Here is a 22,635-nt window from a genome sequence, read left to right as displayed (position 1 = left end):
CAGAGCATCCCCCTCTATCTCAGTCTCCATCTCCAAGATAACATCCTCTGCTCCTAATTCCTAACTAGCTTGCATGTCTAAATCTGCGGGGCATAGCCCGGCTCCTTCTTACATTTTTGTAGCATCCAATGCAACTCTGTCCCAGTTTGGTGATGAGAACTGTGCACATCTGTAACATGCGCCATGGAAACAATTAAAAAAAAAAACCACAAACCAGGGTTGAAAGATCTTCAGGCATAACGCAGCTGGTCTATGGCAGGACCGGTTAGTCCTCGATCACTCCCAATTCTATTGAATGCATTATTTGAAACCACCCAGTGATAGAGAGCCTGCTGCCTCTTTAATAGCCTATTGATTAACTGTAGTCCCACAGCCCGTGACACGAACTACTAGAAGCATCTCTCAGACTGCATTAACATGCCCTGCACCTCCAGGAATGCAAAACCTGCCGGGGCTGGGACAGGAGAGCTGACGTTTCATTGAGAGAGTGGCTCCTGCCGACTTGTGCTGAGCGAAATATCTGTTAACTTCTCTCAGTTTGCAAATCGCCCAGAATGGTACAGAGACAGGAGGTTTCACTGGTAACAACCACAGAATTAAGCTGACACTTTTAAAAGACTAGTAAAGTGTAGTTTTCCATTCAAATTAGAGGGAAAAAAAAAAGACTATTTATAATAAAAGAACTTCCCCCACGGAGTGTTTACTCCCTCCTGAGATGCAGCAAGAGATATTTGGATATTTGCATTACTGCAAATGCTCATCAACAGAAAAGCAAATGTTTAAAGAGGGGGAGAAAAACGTAAGAGTGTGGAAAATGATGCCAGTTAAAAGGTTTTCAGATTGGTCTGCACGGAAGAAAATGGGTAAACAATGCTCATCTAAACACTGCCAAAACAGTCGCCATCTAAAGGTTGCAAAAGACCTGCGGAGTAGTGGTCAGCACAGCAGGACTAACGGTGTTGGACCCACCGCAGTTTCTGAGCACAGTGAACCACTGCTAAATATTCACTGAACCACTGCTAAACGTTCACTCTTGTGTCCCGGTCAGAGCCCCCGCTTCTCCCTCTGAAAGCAATGGTGGGGGTTCAAACTCACAGGCACTTTTGGATCTCTGAAGGTCCTCAAGCAAGACGAGGCGCAGACCCAAACGGTGGCTGCGAGGGCAGATTCCGGAGCAGCAGAACCACCGGGGCTCAGCTCCTGCCTAACCCCGCGACACAGCAGCTGGGGAACGGGACACGCCGCCTAGGAGGGTGAGGTGCTAATTAAAAAAAAGAACAGAGCAAGCAGAAAAGCAGGTACCGGCATCTTCGGCGTGTCTCGGCAGCTGGGAGTGATCCGATTTAACTCGCGGTTTTGTTCTAAATGCTTGTATCACCTAAGTTTTTAATATAAGATTTTACTGATCACTTTACTTGCAACAAACAGATCAGAGACAGAGGTACTCAGAAAGGCCCTGCACTTGTTTTCCAAAAGATGTTTCTTGCCCCCATGAGTTTACATTTCAACTTAATACAGAGAGACAATGGACGTAAGCAAAAATGCATTCTGGCTGCTTCCACAGCATGAGAAACGTTAGGAGAGTAAAGAAGATAAGCACAGACAAGAATAGTTTAAATTCATTTCTGCAGACTTAATCCGAGAAGTGCGAAGTGGAACTTCTCTGTGCATTGCAGGGAATCAAAAGCAAAAGAAAGTCCCATGACGGGGCTTAGCAGAAGCTCAGCACAAGCTCTTGAGCAAAGAAATAAAACAGGCATCTCTTTATAAACACAAGTTCTGAAAGAACTGACTAAAGAGATGATGGATGTCCCAAAGAAGGAGAATTTCAAAGTAACACAAGATTAAAACACTGCTCTGCAGCTTCGCCCCTCCTCTTGGCGGTGGGGAGAGGGCACAGAGCCCCCCAGCAACCCCATGCTCAGCACGGTCCTTGGCTCAGGCTCTTGCCTTCAGCTCCCTTTCCAAAGTGCTACCCTGACACAGCTAAACGCTAAGAATTAGAATCAGACCCACTAACCTTGGGTCCTAAAAATACAAATAAAAGGGCCAGCTAACTTTTTCAGCTCTGCTGTGCCCCGTCGTTGCTCTGGAACGCCATGGGACAGCGTGGTATGAAAGAGAGCACAGAAGCGAAGGGTCCTGCAGAACAAAGGCGTTGTGTCTGCGCTGGACTCGCATGACTTCTTCCTTAGGGTAAACAAATCTGGACTTCTTCTGAACCAGACACAGTCGGAGATGGATCTACACTCCCAGGACTGAAGATGAAAGGGAACAAGAAAACCCGAAATGCTGGGTTGTTGCAGCACCATGTCTCCCATGTGTGGCACAGACAGCCCTGCAAACAGGTATAAGCAACTTCTGGACCTGCTGGACGCAGGTTAATCATCGATTAGCTACTTATTTCTAATTTATTAACCCTTTATAACTTCCCTATACATACAGAATCACAGAATGTTAGGGATTGGAAGGGACCTCGAAAGATCATCTAGTCCAATCCCCCTGCCAGGGCAGGAACGCCCTTAATGAAAAGGGTAATCTTTCTTCTCAATATTGCTGCACGTCATCATCAGAGTTTCTCCACAGGGACAACCTACTACAAATCCTGCAATGGCGTGGAATTTGAGGGCTATTACCCATGCATGGAAAGCTATACATTCATCAACAGTCAGGGATCGTGCCCCACAGCCCCCGTCAGTCCCCAGTGGGATGGTTCATCCTGCAACGACACTGCAAATCAAGTTAAACATTAATGCGTGTGCCCAGGTGCCACCGATCTCAGCGGGGCTTAAACACCTATTTAGCACCCGGAGCTGGAAACAGGAGTTCCTTGCAGACAACTTCTCACCAACCGCCATCCTGGAGCCTGCTTTACACCAGCCACTCCAGCAGTTACTAAGGATTTATCTTACACATAAAAATGTTGTTTAAAGCGGTGCAATACTGAGTGCTCTGAACGGAGGAGGCTGTCAAACTGAGGCTGTCACAGACAGGGACACAATCCTATTTGCCACAAAACCAATCTTTCTTCTCCTGCCATTTGATGTATTTAGTCTCCAGCTTCAGCAGCAGGAAGGATGAAGCTGTCACAGCCCCCAGCTGCATTTCCCAGCCCAGCCAGATGCCACCCTAGCACAGGAGCTTTGGGCATTCGGGTAACAGATCTCAAAGCAGCAGCCCATAATGGTGCGACGGAATTGCCTGCATCGCGGAGCCGGCACTAGAGCAGGTGAATTATCACAGGCAAACTGAGTTTTGGCATCAGCCTTTCTAAGAACCCCAGGCACTTTTAGTAATAGTTAAAATGTTCAGAAGCAAAATCAGTACAACTACCAGCTTGGGCACTGAAAGCCTTAAAATCATGATTAGAGAGGTTTAAAACAGTATTTCACTTAAAATTAGAGCCTACTGTAAAGAATGAAATCTTAGCAACAACACCACTACACCTCATGATGTTTGTAGGACTCTGTCCAAAATTTACATTTAAACTAAAATAACTTTGTATCTCTCCTTTGCAGGAGTTTAGTTACTGGGTTTTATTCTTCAGCCATTCAGTGTGTTTGGGAAGTTGCAATGCATACAATGTTAGTTATCATAGAACTTTTCTTCCTATCATTGAAATATACACTACAGTTAGGATTGGCTTGGCATTTGCCAGCCAAAGGTTGTTATTCTTGTTGTTAAGTGTCTGCATGCTCTTTTGACAATAACTCTTCTGTTTCCTTGTCTCCTCTGCTTAAACTTCATAGTACATACTAGATAATTTAGAAGATCTTCTGAAGATACTTATCAATATCTGCTAGCTCCACTTTGTAACTCTCCTTTGAGGAAGGTGTCATTTGATTTATTTCTTTATTTGGATGTTTACTACTCTATAATAAGAGTACCCAGTCAGCGCTCGGGGCTCTACGGACAATCTGTACAACTGCATCAGAGCTTCCTTGTGTGCGGTGCACGTTCCCGGTTCAGAGGCAGCCCACTGCGGGCTGCTGCTGTGTGCACTGCGATCGCGGACGGCCTTTTCCGCTGCCCGTTGCTGGTGTGGAACGAAAACCACCCTTTGCCGGTGAGCGGGACAGGTACCTGCTGCCGTGGGTGTCCTCGTGTCCAGCGGGAGGACAGAGCGCTCCGGGTGGCTGATTTTTGCTCATCCGCAGATCTGACACCCCCCAGCCTGTTCCTCTTTCTTCTCCTCCCTCCTCGACAACAGCACTCGATCTTCATCTTCACCTTCTACCATTCTTGTTGATACACTCAGCTTTACTGGTTTTGGTCTCCTCTTGTCCTCCCCGCTGGCCCTGTCCTCTGTCTTCCTCCTGACACAAGGTCCATCCCACCCCACCAGCCTCTCCTCATCTCCATCACTGCTGCTCTCACTCATAGATTTCCCCTCTCCCATCTCAGACTCACTATTTACACCTTTATTCTGTTTCCTAATAAGGCAAAGGTACGTCCTCACGCAAAGACGCCTCCCCTGTGAAAGCATGAGAAGACCAGAGCTCTTCAAAGACAAGGCCGTCGATATTTTGCAGTGTTTCCTTCCAAGCTGCTCCTAAGAATGGCTTAAATAAAATTTTTTAAAAATTGAAAAAGTCAAGTGCCCTGACATAAAGAATCTCATCCCAGGTCACCAAATCTAGTAGAGAATCAGGCAAAGGCTTCGGGCATTTTAATGGGAAGCACTGGGCAAAGTTAACAGCAGGTTGTACCACCAGCTCCACCTATAACAAGTTTTAAACTTTCAATGACACAGTTCATTATCTTACAAAACAAATTGCTCCAAGTGAACTGTGACATTAGTGTGTGCGATTCTCCAGTTGCTCAGGCTATTAACGTTTAAGATGTAATTAGAAGTAAGAGTAGAAAATAGCCTTTACAGAATATTTTTCAGACCATTAGTTGAAAGAATTTTCCACACAATTTCTCGCTGGCATTTCTGAGCACAAGGGCCTTCTCCGTATCAAGTGCTCCCCACTCCACTAAACACCGTGTGTTTTTTGCAGTCACACCAGTCACCCACCCAACGTGCATCAGTGATTCCAGCTCTTACTCCTCTACTTCACCAAACCAGAGAAGATCAGGTCAAATTAGACTTATATTGACAAGGGGCTGCCTTGTTTAACTCGCCTCAACGGAAAAAGGCCAAATCAATCTTCCTCTCTAATCCACGAGTCCCTCTTGGTAGCCACATCGTTAAAGAACTGAAGAAAGAAGCTGGGAGAAAAACAACAATAGATTATTGCACATCTACACGCTGTAGAAATTATATGTATTGTCACTATTCAGTAACAGGGACTCTGTCCACCTACATCCAGTTCATTAAGCCAGCACTTTTCTACATGAGAAATTGTTCACATTAAGCCTCCTTGCCTTCCGCTCACCTTGGAAATAAGTACCTTCTGCGCTTTATTTAAAACTTTTCCTGCCCTCTAGAACCTTCTAGCTGCAATGGCTAATTGGAAAAAAGTACTTGCCGAACACAGTTTCTCAGGTTTTTTGCTTCGCAGACCACATTACTATGATTATTTATGCCACAGGAGAGGCTGGGAGACCTGGTCATGGACCAGAGCCCAGCTGCCTCAAGTGCACTGGAGGAAAAAAAGAAAAAAAAAAAAAATTCAGAAAAATTCAGAAGCATGAAAAGCAGCAGAAGAAGAATAGTACCTAATACTTTTCCTTTTTCCAATTTTCCACTGAGTGCTTTTTAAAGCATCATCTTTCCATTTTCAAACAAGAAAGCAGGCTGCACCGTACCTCAGTAGCCCAGCTAATCAAACCCAACAATGAAAAGTGTCCCCACCTAGAACAACCCATCAAAAACATACTAAACTCAACCGCAGGAATCTCCATAGAATAGGCTCTTTTTCTCATCCTAAATTTCCCTCCAGAAACTTTCCAGCTGGAGAGAATTTCGTAAAGCAGCTGAGAAAGGACTGAGAGTCAGTGACAAATAATGCGAAACGCGGCGGTGCCCATTAGAGCTGCCCTGCAGCAAACACTGCAGCACGCGCCTCGTCTGCTGTACAATCAAAAGCCCTGATCAAAATCCAGTGGTTTGCGCTGCCAACAGACCGCCAACTCCTCTCGTCAGATACATCCACATAACGAGGCTTTTATGCGAGTAAAAGCTCTGCTGATGTTCTCCTCCTTCCCACCGTAAAGAGCCGGGCTCGCTCCAAATGTGCCGCCTTCTCCACCTCTTCTACGGGGTGGTACGCAAAGGGGTCCTGATCTTTTGGATGTTTAAGCCAAGTTCAACGTGCAAGTGGCTCTCTAAGGCCCAGCTTAATATGCTTAAAATTAAGCAGGTGCGTATGCCTTAGAGGTGCAGCGTTTGCTCCCCAAAGAGCATTGCTGTTAAACCTCCTGTTCCGAAGAGGGTTTTTCTTTGGGGTTGGTGAAGTGTACGCTGCCGTTCTTTGAACTTGGTGTTTATGAGACACAGGTTGTACTTTGGAAAGCAAACTGGTTTCAGTTTGTGGTTTCCTTTCATCCAGCCGCGAGGCAATCTGAGAAGCTGGCATGGACTGTCCTTCATCCTTGGACACATAAATAAATTTCCTCGTAAAGGTACACACAAGCCACCGAAAGCAGGCACATTGTGGCACGTTGGAGTATTCATCTAGGTCAAGAATTTGTTTGTACAAATTCTAAAAATGAATTTGTGTGCTGGGAAAGTGATCTCTTCTCTGTTTAGAGCATGGAGAGCCATGGTAAACATCCATCAGAGCAGGTACTCCTGTCTGTGCAGACAGCAGAGAGCTTGGTCAAGAGGCTGCTTTATTTTTTGTTCACTGGCTGAAATGCCCGAACAGACACCCACCAGAGGCTCATCCACATGATGGCCCACATAAATCCTCATCCCACAACTCCAAAGGTTCAATTCTGACTTTAAAACCCCCCCAAACACACAAATAAACAAAAAACCCCTAATTCACTAAGGATTTCAGGACACAACCTGCCATCTGGCTCCTGAGGACAAACTCCTCCCTGAATAAATATATGCATATACAAATATGGGTATATACACATATGTACACGCAGGCATTATATATATAAATACATATGTAAATTTGCAACTCCTAATCACACAAGTTCAGCACAAGTGTTTCAGTAAATAAATGTCTTACCCAAACCCAGGGAAGCAGAAGAGTGAAATAAATACCTTGCAGACAAAGTTAATTCTGCAGCACTCCAGAGACCACCATTTATTTAGTGCTTACAGTCTGCTCAGCACTGTGCAAGGTACAAAGATAAAGAAATCAGGACCCTCCAAGGACACACCAGCCACAAGGCCAGTGCTGCCGACACCTCTTGTCCTTGAGAAGTTGCCTCTGACATCTTTTAAACTCTTCAATTTAGGTACTCGGAAAAAAAAAAAAAAATCAAACGGTAAATGCAGACGGTGACTGCAGAGATACAGTTCATTCGGACTTAAAAAAATTCAATAAATGTGGAAGTAGGGAAGTGGGAACTGAAGAAGGTGCGGTAAGTCTTGTAAAATAAACATGGGAATGTTTCAGTAGAACGTGGCGATGGAAATGGCAGAAAGAGCAAATTCAAAAGAAAATGGACAAAACCCACGCAAAGCAAAACCGGGGACATGTTTACCACAAGCAGGAAGCTTGGAGAGAGATTATGGAAGAAAATAAACTTGAGTTTTTATGCTACTCTGAAGGAAGTTAACCACTGTAAATCATATCTTACACCTAAACCAAGTTCTTAGAGTCAGGATTTAGGACTAAGAAATTATGTGATTCAAACCGATATATATATTCAGAGAGAGAGAGGGAGGGAGGGAAGATAGAGGGAGGTATGAACCCAAATACATTGTGATTCTTTCCATTTGCCTTCTGGGGAAGAAGTGTTTGTATTTTAGAATTTCTTCTCTTTCTTGAGAAAAATCAACAAGTACTATAGCTATAATATAGTTCTCAGAGGTAGGATTTTAAGGGAAGATATGTTGTGAAACAGCTTATCAAAAGGCAGAATTTGCCTTCCAAACTTTCTCACTGCTTCCCTAGCACAACGGAATGAAAGGGAAGATCCTCTGATGGACTTTGAAGAAAACCAGCAATAAACAGTTCTCAATGGACGGACTTCTGCAGGAGAAACCAACAGGGGCTCCTGCCAGGACCTACGTCATTGCACATTTTTATTAGGGCTCTGTTCATCCCCTTTCCTACGAGTCTTGGAGACACTGTGGATAGTCCTTTGAGACACATCAAGTCAATGTTCAAAGATACTGGAGAACTGTTGGGAAGAGAACTGTGAATAAGGCCACGGGCATCATAACGCTACAGTGCAAACAGCACCTGAAACCCGATGAAATGAGCCGGGAGCAGGTTTAGGGATGTGAAGTACAAATCCAGACATGCAGACCCTGCTACCCAAGGACGTCGTGGAGACTGATGGAATCAAGATGCTTCAGAAGGGATTCAGACACCTTTGCGGTGGATTAGTGTACTGATAGCTATTAAATACGGTCATGTGGATCCAACCGGTAATTCAGGAATCCCTCGGTTGTTGACTGGCAGGGAAGGAAGAAGACAAACTTTCTTGCTTATCTCTTACTCTTGCAGATCTTACACAGAGGACAACCCATGGGCATTGCTCATGTAACCAAAAGCCTACCTGAGCTGAGCACCTCAGCAGAACTGGATAAGTCCAGATTAACGCAGGCAATAAGTTTTCGCTGTTACCATACACCGCAATTGATGCAGTAATCTCTGTTTCATCATATTCCCATGTCTGAGCAGGGTATCAGTTGCCTAAAAGCAAACGGCTACACAGAATCCATACCAGAAACCTCCAAAAGAGCCCTCTGGTCAGTGGTACGGGACATGAATGCACAGACTGCTCCCCAGCAAGGCAGTGGGAAACTCTGACTGCACAGCAGCAAACACCTAATTAGGGTTGCAAAACTTCAGGAGGCACCTGATATATCAGAACTGCAATTTTGCATCACGGTTATATAAACAGAACCTTAAAGAAAAAGCTTAAAGCCCTGCAGTGATGAGGACTTGGTGGGAATTGTCAGAATCATGAGCTTTGGAAAGGAATTAAAATAGGGAGTAGAACAGTGAAAAAGAAAAAAAAAAAAACCTATTTTCCTTTAGGTTCAAGACTTCAAGGGAAGTCTAAGAATGAAAGGAGGGAAGAACTCCTGAACAACCACTTCCTGCTGCCACAGGAGGGAATCCAGAAATCATCAATGTGTACAGCCCAATGCACAAAGCTTCCAAATCATGAGTCAGGGTCTAATTAACATAACCTGATGCAAACACCCTTTCCAAACTGAATACATTATTTGGAAGAACAGTTGACTCGTATGTTTATTTCTATCGCTGCCTGATTGTGCACTAAATGCGTGAGCCATAAAAGCAACATATGGGTGACTCTGCCATGTAATGAAACCCCTAAAAAGCCACCACCCTCAACTTACAGGTAAATCTCACGCGCTTTCCTCTTGCCTGCGTGTCTCCAAAAAGCTCTGCAGTCTCAGCTGTGCGAGTCCTGTTAGTCTCGCTGTGCTGATAAAACATATTTCTGGGAGGTGGTTACAGCTGAAAGACAGATTTACTGATGACACAGTCCAAAAAGATGAGAAGCGTTTTAACCGCAGGGGCAGAGGAGCGGGCATGCCTTCAGCACGGTGCACCGCGCATCACAGGACAGACACGTCTCTGCCAAGGGAGGCTGGAAACGCAACTCGCTCGACATTCTCATCCGAAAGCTGCACACAAAATTTTAGTGCCACGGTCAAATAAAACATTCTACCATTTTAGGCACACTGCCTAATTAGAGGCCATTGTTATCTGAGAACACTGTTTTTGCAGCTGTCAGGAAATTAAATAACCCAAGGGTAACTCGGAATTAAATGAAGCTGTGCAAACACATAGCCCAGCTCTGACATCCTGGCTCTGACAACCAGCTCCTCTGCTTTCCAAGGGACTAAACATCTCACCAGGGCGTGCAACTATCCTTTCCTATCGAGCCGTGGGATAACATGGTACCAGCCCTTCTTGAGTCCTTTAGAGACCAGGAGCTTGCAAATCCATAGGTATGCACGGGCACTGCCTTCCCTCCACTTAAATAATCAGCACCTCCTGGGAAGAGACCCTCAGTACAAGTGTCCACTAAGAGAGCAATCAAGGGCTGATAAAAGGAAATGCTTACACAGAAACCCCTGCTTTCATCTCCTTTTCAATCAATTACTTCTCCTCTTGCAATCCTTGTAACTTTAAACTTTGACAGCAATCTAGAATCTAAGCTGGTTATACTTTTACAGGGACTTTTTAAAAATTAAACGAAAAGGAGGAGCGCGTTTCCAGTGAGACTGGCGCAGTCATGTGAAAAACACAAAAATATCCATTTAGAAAATACATTTATGGTGGCCTCCTTTCCTAGCTTCCCGCTTGTGATTTCTGCTGTGAGAAACAAAAAACTTGGACGAATAGCAATAGTCTAGGAGCAAGGAGGCGAGTTTTTGCCAGGCTAGACATCGATTTAGCAATAAACGGCATTGCGCAGGGAAGTCGCGCTGTAATGCAGAAGTTGTTATAATGCCCTCGCACACTTTGCACCCGGCTGTGAGCACAGAGGGACAAGTGACTCACTACAGACTATTAGGAGGACTCACTAGAAAACTGTTGGTTTACAGAAGTATCTTACAACAGATATTCAAGTTGTTGGAATACAGTGGTAAATAAAGTCTGATTTTGAAGCGCAGACAAGTAGATGGCAATTTGGGCTTGTAGTTAAGGCAAGACCTGATCCGTCCCACAAAGCGCGTTTGTGACTTGAAACAAGTCATTCAGTCTCCTTTTTATCAGTTTCCTCATACGTGGGGAAAAAAACCCTAATTCTTACTTCACGGGGTATCATAAGATAGGAAGTATGAATCCACTCCAAAAACAAAGCAGCATTATTATGTTTGGCTAAACATGTGGAACATGGCAAGGTAGAGTCCAAAAATAATCACTGTGTCCACTCTGTCTGGAGAGACGGGTTAGGAAGACAAATCCAGGTTAGGAATCCAAACCCGGGCTAGGAATCCAAACCCGGGCTAGGCCCAGGCTGCTCTCAGGAAATCAGGCTGCTCTCTTCCTTCCTCTTCATGGGAAAACGCACCACTAAGAATGAGCAAACCTGGAAAATCAAAACCAGATCCAAGCTCCACAAGTTGGCGTTTGCTCACGAGAAGGAAGAAGGGAGCAGAAATTCGCTCTTTTCTTTAATGATAAGCAAAGCGAGATGAAAAGATTGGCTCAAGATGTGCTCAGAGCACAGATATGGGCATATCTGTCCTTTTGCACAGGATTGTCCCCCGAGCGCGCTGACTTTGATGCCCTCTCTGTGCCACGATCGAGACCTGGGTCCTTCCCAACCCATTGACCGTGCCTGTTCCTCTCCTCACCCTCTCGCTGCTCCACAGTCCGAAAGAACCGAGGATTTTGTCTCTGGCCACCAGGGACAGGAACTGCAGGAATCAGCAGATTTCCCACTTCCTGACAGAACTTTCCCTGTGTTTCCAAAACTCTTGGCAAAGGCTCCGCTCGCAGAACGTGCAAGCGCGGGGTGGGAGGACCTGGCCCAGCCCAGCAGCTGAAGGCACCGCCGACCGCTCAGGTTGCTGCTGGCGAGGGGACGCAGACAGCGTGTTTCACCGGAAAATGAGAAACACTGGAATAAAAGAAGATGGGGAAAAAAGCAACCCATGCAGTTGGACTCGCATTTGCAATTCTTTCTGTATTTTCAAAGAAAATAGCACAAGGTATCCTTTTTCTTTTTCCTTCTCTTTTTTTTGAAAAAATTCACATTTCAGACAATATTTCACCGGACTGACAGAGGAGAGCAAATGATTACATTTCAAACAAGACTTTAAGATGGACCCACTCAACTCCTAAGTACTGTATAACTGTAACCTTGAGGTTGTGAGGCTTAATCCTGTGCAAGATTAAATACTAAGATACGAGATTTTTAAAAAGATTACACAACTTTCTTCATAAGAGGGTATTTTTTTCACCATAATCTCCAATCTGTTCCTCTGTAGAGATGATTTATTCAGTAGGTCTGCAAGTGCACCCATTGTAAAAGTGAATCCTGTGCGACAGAAGCTACCTCAATTATTATTTATCATGGCCCTTGCCTGTTACATTAGGAAAGCATTTCCACGTGTTTACTAATTGATCTTTATAAGGCCTTTTATGAGGTGATTTAATAGGGTTATCCCTGTTTTTCAGAATGAGACACAATGAGAGGCTTGTCCAAGGCCAAAGCCTGCAGCAGACCTGGGACCTTCTCCCGCTGCTCCAAGTCCCGTCCCTTCCCCTTGCGATGGCAGCAGCAAAGCCGCCCACTCGAAAAAGGCTCATTTGCCCTTCCACAAACCCCAAAGGGACTTTCTGCGACTCTCAGGCCAAAAGCCTGAAGATTATCGTCGGCCAGTGTGCCACCATCAGCTTAATATTGCATGTACACGATAAAACATCCCCTCTTTGTTTTAAGTACGCAGAATTAGCTCAAAGCACCAAGTCTCCCCTCATTCCCCCCCAGAAGTGAACTGTTAGTTTGGAGACAAACCACACACATCATTTCCAGAGTTAGAAACACTTCCAGAGTTCGCATTTCCAGAGTTAGAAACAAGGAATTCAACCGATCCCAGTGAAAACCAAACAACCAGACTCGTTGCACTGGGATGATCAGAGCTCCCCTCGATCTCTCATTAGCTCTGGAGACTTTGTACCAAGGCTGGCAGAAAGCTGGAAAAGTCTAATCACCGCACCAGCAGAAAATGAAGTTGGTGACGTTTTTGTGCACAAAACTTGCCGCCTCTGTCCAGGTACAGCCAGGTCGGCCGTTTGCTCGGTGTTCCCTCCCAGGTCACTTGAGCAGGAGGATCCTCCAGCCCCCCAGGGACAGACACGTTCTCACTTTGGCGGTTGGCGGCTGATACTTGGGAAAGCCGAGGCACAGGCGCCTCCGTCTCCTGCACCGAAGACAAAATGTGGCAATTCTGCTCAGAGACCAACCCTGGGGAGTGCCGTGTGCTGGCATTTTGCAAGGGATTACCACGAAAGAAATGTTTTCTGTGTTTGCGGGTGATGATAGACTGTTTTTTTGGAAGGTTACTGTAGTCTCAGCATTTCTAGACTAAGGTCACAGCACTTATGAGATGCCAAGGTGGAGGAAACCCACTTCTTCATCAGGTCATGAATTTATGTATGGCTTGAAACTTAAAGCGGGTTCACAACTGGCAAAGTTTGGGAGCTGCGGGTTGAATGATTTCAGCCTGGGGAAAAGGGGCTCCTTGCTCTGCTGTGTCACTGGTCCCTCCGCTCGCCCTGTGCTCCAGTTCTCAAGCTGCGATGGGGTAACAGCACTTCCCCATCTCTCACAGGGTGCTCCATACAAAATTCACTTATAAAAGCAGGGAAAGATCACGAATTACAATTGTACCAGCATTTACAATATACAAATGCTTCAAAAGGTCTTAGACTGTATTCAGCCAAGTCCCTTCCTTGCACAGTCTGTGGTTTGCTCCAGATAGAGGCAAACAATGAAAGCCACCAACTGCCCTTGACCCCTACCTTAAGGAAAAAAAAAAAACAACCCCACACAACAACAACAAAACACACAAACCAAACAAAATAAATACACCAAAAAAACCCAACCAAAACAACACACACAGAAAAAACCCCACAAAACAACCCCAAAACAACCCAAAACTAAGAACAAACACCAAACCAGAAATGCACTGGTGGAACAGCAAGCAGATGCTCAAACGTTCTCCAGTGAAACAAATACACAGGGCTGCTACTTCTCTGTTGAGCTGCATTTTGCTTTTAGAGACCAACCTAAAATTTCAGTAAATCGTTCCGTCATTTCAGCCAGAAAAGCTTTTTAGGTCCTGCATTTATGAGAGTGGGTTGATAAGGGTGAGCTATGGTATCTATCTGCTCATCTATCTCAGGCTTTGGAAAGCACTAAGAAGCAGCCAAGACATAATAAATTTAAAGGAGGAAATCGTGGCCGGTCGAGTGGTTCAGGAAGAGATGTCTGGGCTTTCTCACCACAGGCTGTGAAACAAAAATAGATATCGACACACACCCATCTGCTGGAGGAAACAGTGAAAAAATCTGTATTATTTATGCAGTATTTCTTTAAATAGGAGCAGGCAGAGAACCTGGACAAAAGGCTTTATGTGGCAGGTTACAAACGCAAGAAACAATATGTGCTATTGAGATTTCCAAACCCACTCAGAGATGAGCTCTAAGGAGAAGCTAAAATGCTCCTTTCCGCAGGTGACACAAACCAGACCTTGCAATATTACATACGTCTCATCCCTCTCTCCCTTCCCCCAAAAGCTTTAACTACCAAACCCTACCGCCTCTTGGCAGCGGGCACAAATCCTACATAATCGCAGCCCCCCAACATGTTTATCCATCTATATTAGCATATGTGCAATGCAGGAAAAATCTTCCCAACAAGCAGGTCTTTCTAATTAGCCAGTAGCAAAATCCTCCTGGTTTTAATTTGAATTTAGGTCATTGATACCACATTACTTACAAAACCTGAATACCACAGACACGGCGTAGTCTGGCCAATACAGAGATCCAAAGGCGAGCGATTGTGCACGTGTTTAATAGAGAAAAACATCTTCTGCCTAGCAACCAGCAGGCTCTCCTGGCGGTCCAGGGGAAGGAATTCAGCGCTATAAATGTCAGCAAGCAAATTAAGCCACCGTGCCTGAGACACAAAGGCCTAGTCGCCGGGCAATAAAAAAATTAAAGGAGAAATAGTTATAGAAGAAATACTCAAACAGATGCATCTGTTAGCTTCCTTCCCTCCATATCTTTAAATAAAGTGTCAGATTGCTCCCAGCTAGATGGGTTCTGAGCGTGCACTTATTTATAAGCTGATTTCTTGCCCATTTTATATACAGGATGAGCGAGAGGACACTGAAAGCAATTTACCATTTTGATGTTATTGGAAAAGGGACTCGGTGTGGTACTAAAGCATATGATGGGCCTGAATCCAAGGTCAGATAGGGAGCAGGTTGTCTGAGGATGATTGTTATCGAAACAAAGCGCTGCCAGCAGGAGGGCTTTTTTTCTTTTTATTAGAATGAGGTCAACATTTTATGAATTCTGACAAAATCGCTCTGCCACTCTGACTAGTTGAGATTTTTCAAATAGTTCCATTATTCTTAAAGCACTGGGCAATTTATTGTGAGGCATGAACTTAGATGAGGAGCCTCCTCATTCTGAAGACTCTGTAAATGCATGAATTTCTGGTCTCAGAGAAGTCATTAGCCATACTGGGCAGCCAAAGAAGGTTAAAGCAAGGACTGTCACCTCCATCTCGCAGAAGAACCTCACTGTGGGGAGACGGAGAGTCTTGCTCTACGTTCACACAGGGGATCTTCCCACTGCTGCTTCCGTACAGAAATCAAACTGCTCTTCCTCTCTGGTTCCAAACCCAAGGTCTGCTGACTGCAGTGGCCCTTGTGAAACGGGCTGGCTGCTTCTAGGAGACACAAGTCCAGAGTACGTGGTGATGTGTTCCCCTCACTCAGCCCCAGTTTCCTTGAAACTGGAATAAGCATTTTTACCAGCTTGGAAATCATAAGGATTCACTCCTTCCTTAATCCCAGCATTTGATTTCTTTTCCCCTTCTCCGATACCTTTTAAGTTCATTGCCTACAGAGAAAGTTCATACGAGGGATGCCAACCAAGCACTGAAGCTGGGAAGGCTGCATTCTTGCCTTGAAGATGGCAGCATCTTGTTGCTTTCCAATCTTCCATGTTCAGTACAGATTCACCTGGGTGGCAGACTGCCACAGACCCCATTCATGCAGATTGTTCCTGGAGCAACTCAACAGGGCTGTGCCCCCAACGGAGAAAGACGCCTTCAAATTCCATCCCCTGCCCTGTAAGAGGTCTCAAACAGCGAGACTCTCCTCTTTCCATCATAAATAGGACAGAATCTCAAAGAATAGAACTTGTTGCCTTCTAGGTGAGTCTGGGAAGGTCCTTATCAAACAGTCCAGCTGTGTTTCAATTGGATGCAAGAGATACAGAAACAAATACGTGAGGGTAAATTATAGCCATCTCTCACCTCCATGCAATTGGACAAACTTAAGTAGATGACTCTGGACGGGCTCTTCCTTCACTAGGCTTGTACAGAATAAAGGTGGTTGAGGGAGAGTGTTAGTTCTTCATTTCACACTGTGTTGTGCAATTAAAGAAGTGCCGTAAAATGGGAGGCTACATGGATGGCATTTCATTGAGAGCTACCCAAGCAGAGCTATTGCTAAACCTAGTAGTGGACTTCCAACAGAAAAAAAAGGATGAACAGACAAATCAGCTGGAGAAACCAGAAACAGAAAAGGGACAATCAAAACAAACCAAAGACCCTAAACTCCCCTTTACCTCCAAAAAAAAGGCTCTCTGGATAAATGGTACAGACGCTGTGATGTGACAGCTGCCCCAAGTGCCACTGGAGGAACAGTGCTACCCCCAAACCCCATTATTTTGTTCAGATGGCATCTCCAGGACACGTTTGCAATGTCAGCAGCTGCTTCCTGGTGCACATACATGTGGTTTCTGAGAGCACGGCTGTCCCCAGGTGCTGGCATGTGCCTTCCTTTCAGTGTGGGAAAGCCAAACCCTTTGTGAATGCAGATTACTGGGACCAGCGAGATGACAGGCTAAAAGCTCTGCTGGTGCAGCTGCCCAGGGACGTTGGGAATCTGTCCTTGCTGCCCTCTGAGAAAGGGACAGACTGCCCAGAGAGCACAGGAGCTATGAAATATCTGCCCCAGGCACAGGCAGCTCCTGCTTTCAGCCAAGCCTTGGGAAAAAAGCAAACCGAACTCAAATATCCCTATATTTGAGAGCAGCTGCTCGACTTTTCTGCCACGCGCTGGCTGCACTGCAGGTGATAAATGCAAGGATTTTACGTGGCTGTCCAAGCACCTCCGGAGCTGAGACACTTGTCTTCATGCAGGAGGGCCCCTGGCCAAACTCCTTCTGCTAATTCAGCTCAGTATCAGTCAGGAAAAGAGCTTTCTGTGCACTGTCCCCCTGTGTTATTTGCTGAATAAAATTCTTCCTCATTAACAGGCCAAAGGCCAAGAAACGGCCACTGGAACAAACAAGTTTCTGTGCAGATATAATCCCCACCTCACCACCGGGGAATTAAAGCAAAGAATTAGGCTGCAGCCGTTCCCTTCCAGCACGATGAACGCTTAAGCAGGTTACGACTTTGCATTGCAGATATTTTCTGGGGAGAAGAAATAATGACTTCTTTCCCAGCCCAACTCACCTGCTACTCGCAGGGAAACAAGCCTGAGGATTATTTTTTGACAAAACAGTTAAGAATGATTGCTGCATGTCAGTATGTTTGAAGCGTTAACTTCAAGGATTGCTGAACATGCCAGTATTTCTCCAGCCTACTCTTTTCTATTCAGTGCTGTTCATGATATGCATGAGAAGGGGCCCGGCTGCCTTGAGAGACACCAGCTAACAGGACAATCTTCTCCCTGCTGCCACTATAAAAACTCATACAGGTACCTGAGAAAGAAAGGTCCTAATTTTCCACACAGAAAGGCCTGCCCTTCGTAGGCTTACGTCTACTGAGTTTGTTAAGCACTGGAAGAACAGAAGTTACCCAGAGAGGAAAAAAAGTCACTTCTTGTTGCCGCACTCAAACTGCTCACCAAAGGTGAAAATTTACCCTGTAATTCTGGAGCTGAACACGGCACTTCGCTGGCCAGGTCAAGAAGCAGCTGATGCACTCCAGGCAGACAAGACTGGTGCTGTTTTGCAAGAAGATGGGATGCTGCAATTCTTACAGATTTGGATGCTGTTCAAATCCCTGCGCTGATTACACACTATCCAAAGGCCAAGTGAGATTTGTCCTCCTGAGACATTTATAGCCAGACAGTGAGGGGAAGCAGGGAGTGAAGCCGAGCCCTTTCAGCATTCCAGGGCATCCTAGATGGTAGATCCTGAATTCCTCCAGACTGTGAAAAACAGCATATGGAAGTGGGGAACTAGGATGGAGCAACAGTGGAGCTAACCCTGAGATGATGCTTTGGATGTCGTGGTAACAATTCAGAAAGAAGAGCATGGGCTGGACACAAACCTAAAACGCATGAGGGTTGTGTTAGGAGAGCGAGCAGGATGCAGAGTTTACAAGTGTCGCCAGCAGATCATCACTTACTAGCAAAGAAACTGTGATGAAGCTGCCACGTCCGTGACATTACTGCCCATGCGGGGTTTTGTATCTGGCTTCCACGCCTCTGCTAGAGGATGGCCTTAGCAGCATGCTCCTTCCTTCCCTCATGTTGTCTGGATGGTGATCTTTTCTCCTGCAAAGCCCTGCTTTCACACCCCAACCACACGCAGTGTATTCAGGGGGAAAAAAAAAAAAAAAAATAAATAGGATGTTATACGCTGCCAAAACTATAGCCCAACAGAAGCTACATGGGTACTGTAAGTATCAGCAGTAAATTCCTGTGCGAATGAGAGCCAAGGTAACAGAATCCGAAGGGACCGAGCAGAGAGAGCTGCTGCTTTGAAGTGCGGCAGCACTGTCTGGCTCCCAGAGATAACCCGGGACAGCCGTGGGACGCGCAGCTCCTCGAGGACACGGCTCTGCTGAGACCTGGGATTTGCTCCAAGTACAACACAAAGGGCAACACAATCCCCACTACTGCTGAGCAAAACCACTGCTTGAGCTCACCTTTCTGTCAGATGGAATAATTTCCAGAGATAAATAACAGCGTGGCTGCTGGAGGCTGTACGGGGACGGTTGCAAGCCAAACTGGCCACTAGTGATTGAACTGAGGAATCTGCCTTGTGCCAACTGGGCAGAGAAATGAGTGCCATGGATATCACAGACACAGGTGTGATGCTGGAGAAGAGCACACCCCTGGCACAGCAAATCTGCAGGGACAGCACAGTTCAGTGATGCGGAGTCCGTCCTGAGAACGGGAATCTCCAGGTTTCTTGCTCTGCCGTGTACCACAGCCCTCAGAAAAAGCCTTTTCTCTTCCTTTCATGATTTCTCTCTTAAAATGAGCCTCTTTTAAGAGGCTTTGCATCCCACTGTTATGACAAAACCAAATTTGAATCGATTTCCCCTAGCTACTGCCAATAATAAAAAAACTAAGGCTACCAATAGCAGTAATAAAATTTTTGTGCACACCCCTTGCACAAACACAAGAAGGAACATTCTGGCAGCAGAATTCTATGTCACCTCCTCTTTTTGGAGCAAAAGCAGAACATGTGACATACACTTTCAATCAAACCCCGCAGCTCTCAAATTACAAATAGCAATAGCTGTAAAGATCCATTCACCTATTCTCAATCTAGTGATTATTTTATGAAAATGGTTACCCACCATTTTAGTGTTCTAAAATGTAATAATTTGTTCTATTATATATTTATGGGTACTTCTGAAACTGAAAGGGGAATAATTCAGCAATGCTACTAATTATAAAACTTTGACTTAGTACTAAATAAAGATGGTATAGTTTCTAATCTTCTCCTCTGGGTTTGGATATTAAAAAACCATTGAATATTGCAGTGTCACAAGTAGCTACTCGACAGTTAATTCCTATTCAGGAATGAAATCCTCTTTTTTCATGTTTTAATGAATTTTCTCCAAACTAGTAAAATGTGTAGACTTTTAATTCCAACCACAGAAAGCAGTGATTGAACAAAAATAATAATAGCTGCACAACGCTTCCTCATTCCACCACCTCAATAACACTGCTGCAAACAAAACCTTCCCACACGATAAATCTTATTACAAACTATTTCCATCCACAAAGCCAAACCATTCTCTCCATCAGCACTCGCCCAACGCCAAGCGCCTGCAGCTCCCGTGTCCATCACCTTCTCTGACACTGCGACTCCACCTTTGGCACGGGCTGAGAGGGACCCGCAGCCACCGCAGCCAAACACGGCACAGTTAGTACAGAGAGAGCCGGGCATAAGAAAGGGGGACAAATCATCACGGCTTTCAGTGATGAGCCAAAGGAGCCGATTCGCAACTCCACAGTGCTGCGATGGCTGCGGGGATGATATGAACCACTCATCTTCAAGGGCTCCTTTTAAAGAGAGAGGATGGATGAACAAGCTGGAGCAGCAAGATGTGGTGTGCTCGTGGAGGTTTGGGGACAAAGCCCAGCTCATTTTAACACAATGATATGCAAATGGGTTTGCTTTTCCAAATATGCCCAAGCTGCTCTTTAAGACTTGCGTGTACTCTTCTCCGGGTATTAAAATATATTCATATCCCATGTGTGAAACGCCTTGTACAGCACAGCAGCAGAGACAGCGTGCTTAAGTGATCAAAGCACCTTTCATCGCGGCACTACCAGCGCTGACAAACAGACCTGTTTTACAAATGCTTTGGTTTATCACCTCAGCGAGAGATGACGCGTTTTCCTCCTCCATCCCCAGGCTGGATCCCGAAGCGGCACACGCCGCCACTTACCTAGGAAGCCCTCTTCATCCACGATGATGGTGTAGTCCTCTGGGGTTTCCGTGAGGCTGAAGAACTTGCACCTGGCAAAGGCAAACAGCAGAATATGATTAGTCGCCAGACCGAGCAGGGCCTGGTCTTCCACCTACAACACAGGTCCCTTCCCGCCCAAGAGGAAAGAGTCACGGTCTGGTGTTTATGGAGAGGCCTGAGGCTTTAACAGGCCTGGATTTTATTCCTGGCTCAGCCACTCGCGCTGTGTGACCCACATTCCCCGCTGCCTGCCTATGCACAATGGAGCTGGTAAAACACTTATTATTTTTATGACTTAGTTCTTAGTTACTTTTCTTAATTGCCACGTCCCTTAAGGCTTCCCATCACAGCCCAAGACCTGCCGTATTGCACCGACACAGAGCACAAGGTTTTGCTCACGCACTGATCAGTCCAACGCCCTCCAAAAGCCTTCCCATGGTTCACGTATGCACCCGTCTTCCCTATTTGTCCACTGATGTTTCTTCCCTTGTCAAGATTTGACATTGAATCTCTCACCCAAGCCCCACTATCTCTTCTTGCTGCTTCAGAGGCTTTTCCCAGCAGCACAGAGCATCCCAATTCCCTCTGCTGGTCCTCGCCCGTTCCCTCAGTAGGTGCCTCCCTTCCCCGGGGAGCTCCGGCTGAAGAGACAAGTGGTCACGGCCACCGAGCACATTGAGCACAAGGTTGAGCTTCCCCCCTCCGCCTCCTCTTGCCCCTGTTCTCCTCCGTGCCCGTCTTTGGGCAGCGCAGGCCACGCGCAGCGCAGCCTCTCCACCTCCTTCGGCACTGAGCACAATGTCACCTCCACCACCAGATACAAAACAAATGTGACACGGGATTCTTCCGCTGTAGATACACACACAAAAAAAGCCTCAGCCTTAAGGTTTAACACCACATGCAGTTGACAAGTTCGGTTTTTTTTTCTCCCCTGACAAACCAACATATGTGCAGCAACATCTGCTAAAAAAACCAACCAAACCAACCCAAACTTTCTCCAGCTTCTATCCAGTTGGTCCCCAGCAACAGCAGGAAGGTTTGCACAACGTTTTGCAAGTTCGTGTTCACCTTCAGCAGCACGTGCGCTTGCCGAACACCACGCCGGCCGGTCCCCGGCCCACGCGGCAGCACGCCAGGGCACAGGGACCGTGTTTGCCGCCCAAGCCACAAGAAATTTTTCCCCCTCGGAAGCTTAAATAGGGTGCGATAGGAAGAGCGTGTGTCTGTAAGGACCAAAGAGCAGGATTTCACAGTTACACTGTAATACGACCAGATTTATCTGAGGCGACAAAGAGAAAATTATTTAAATAACGGAAAAAGATAGATTGTTCTTAAGGTGCCCAAATTTCACGGTGTGTTTGCGCAGTTCAGCAGCAGGGACTAGCAGGGCTTCTGCTGAGCATCTGTGTCCCAAAGCCTTCAGGACTCCTGAAAGCCCAGAATCCCAGGCTGGTGGCTCAAGAACAACAAACAGAACCATTCACTTGATTAGAGAATCAGACTAAAAACTGCCTTCAAGTATTTTCTTTTTTGACTGGCTGAAAAGAACAAAGATTGCAGCTATCCCCTCCAAAAACAACAGGGAGAAAAATGAGATGGGTGCTGCCCTCCCCCTCACCTCGTCGGGAAAAGCAGAAGAACCAACACGCAGCTCTATTAGTGATCTGCCATGTTAACCAACAGCGTTTCATGTAAATGCGAAGTATCAGATAACCTGCATTTAGAGACTCGTTTTCCTGGAAGCATCCGTCACAACAATCAAGCATGACATTCTCCCTCCCAGCACGGACGTATCGCTATAAAATACAGAAGTGGCCCCACCACAGCAGAAACCACAACTTCATTATTTTGTGTCATTGGTAATAGCTACTGTGACAGCCACATTTACTAACTCAACTCTCTTCAGGAATAGTGCCAGGAGAAGCAGAAAACAGTAGGAGCCCGAATTTTTTACTCTCACTTCTTAACTGCACAAGGATGCCACCTACAAGCTGGGAAAAGGGACTTCTGGGATCCTGTACCAGGTGGGTCCCAAGAGGTCTACGTAGTTATTATTTAGTGGATTAATTCCCTGGAGAAGTCACCAAAATAAAATTCTTT

The 22,635-nt window shown here is 45.7% G+C and overlaps 1 protein-coding gene across 2 annotated transcripts in view; it reads right to left on the bottom strand.

The window, feature by feature from the left end:
* CASTOR2 (cytosolic arginine sensor for mTORC1 subunit 2) overlaps window positions 1–22,635 on the bottom strand; it is a 117,228-nt gene that overhangs the window by 34,586 nt on the left and 60,007 nt on the right. For both annotated transcript variants that reach the window (XM_065646981.1, XM_065646982.1), the window contains exon 2: window positions 20,515–20,585. In XM_065646981.1, the coding sequence (XP_065503053.1) occupies window positions 20,515–20,585 (71 nt within the window). The remainder of the gene's footprint in view (window positions 1–20,514; window positions 20,586–22,635) is intronic.

The sequence above is a fragment of the Caloenas nicobarica genome, chromosome 17 (genome assembly GCF_036013445.1).
Source record: "Caloenas nicobarica isolate bCalNic1 chromosome 17, bCalNic1.hap1, whole genome shotgun sequence".
Lineage (NCBI taxonomy): Eukaryota > Metazoa > Chordata > Aves > Columbiformes > Columbidae > Caloenas > Caloenas nicobarica.
Note: the sequence above shows the minus strand (reverse complement) of the source record. Positions and strands in the feature narration are given on the sequence as shown.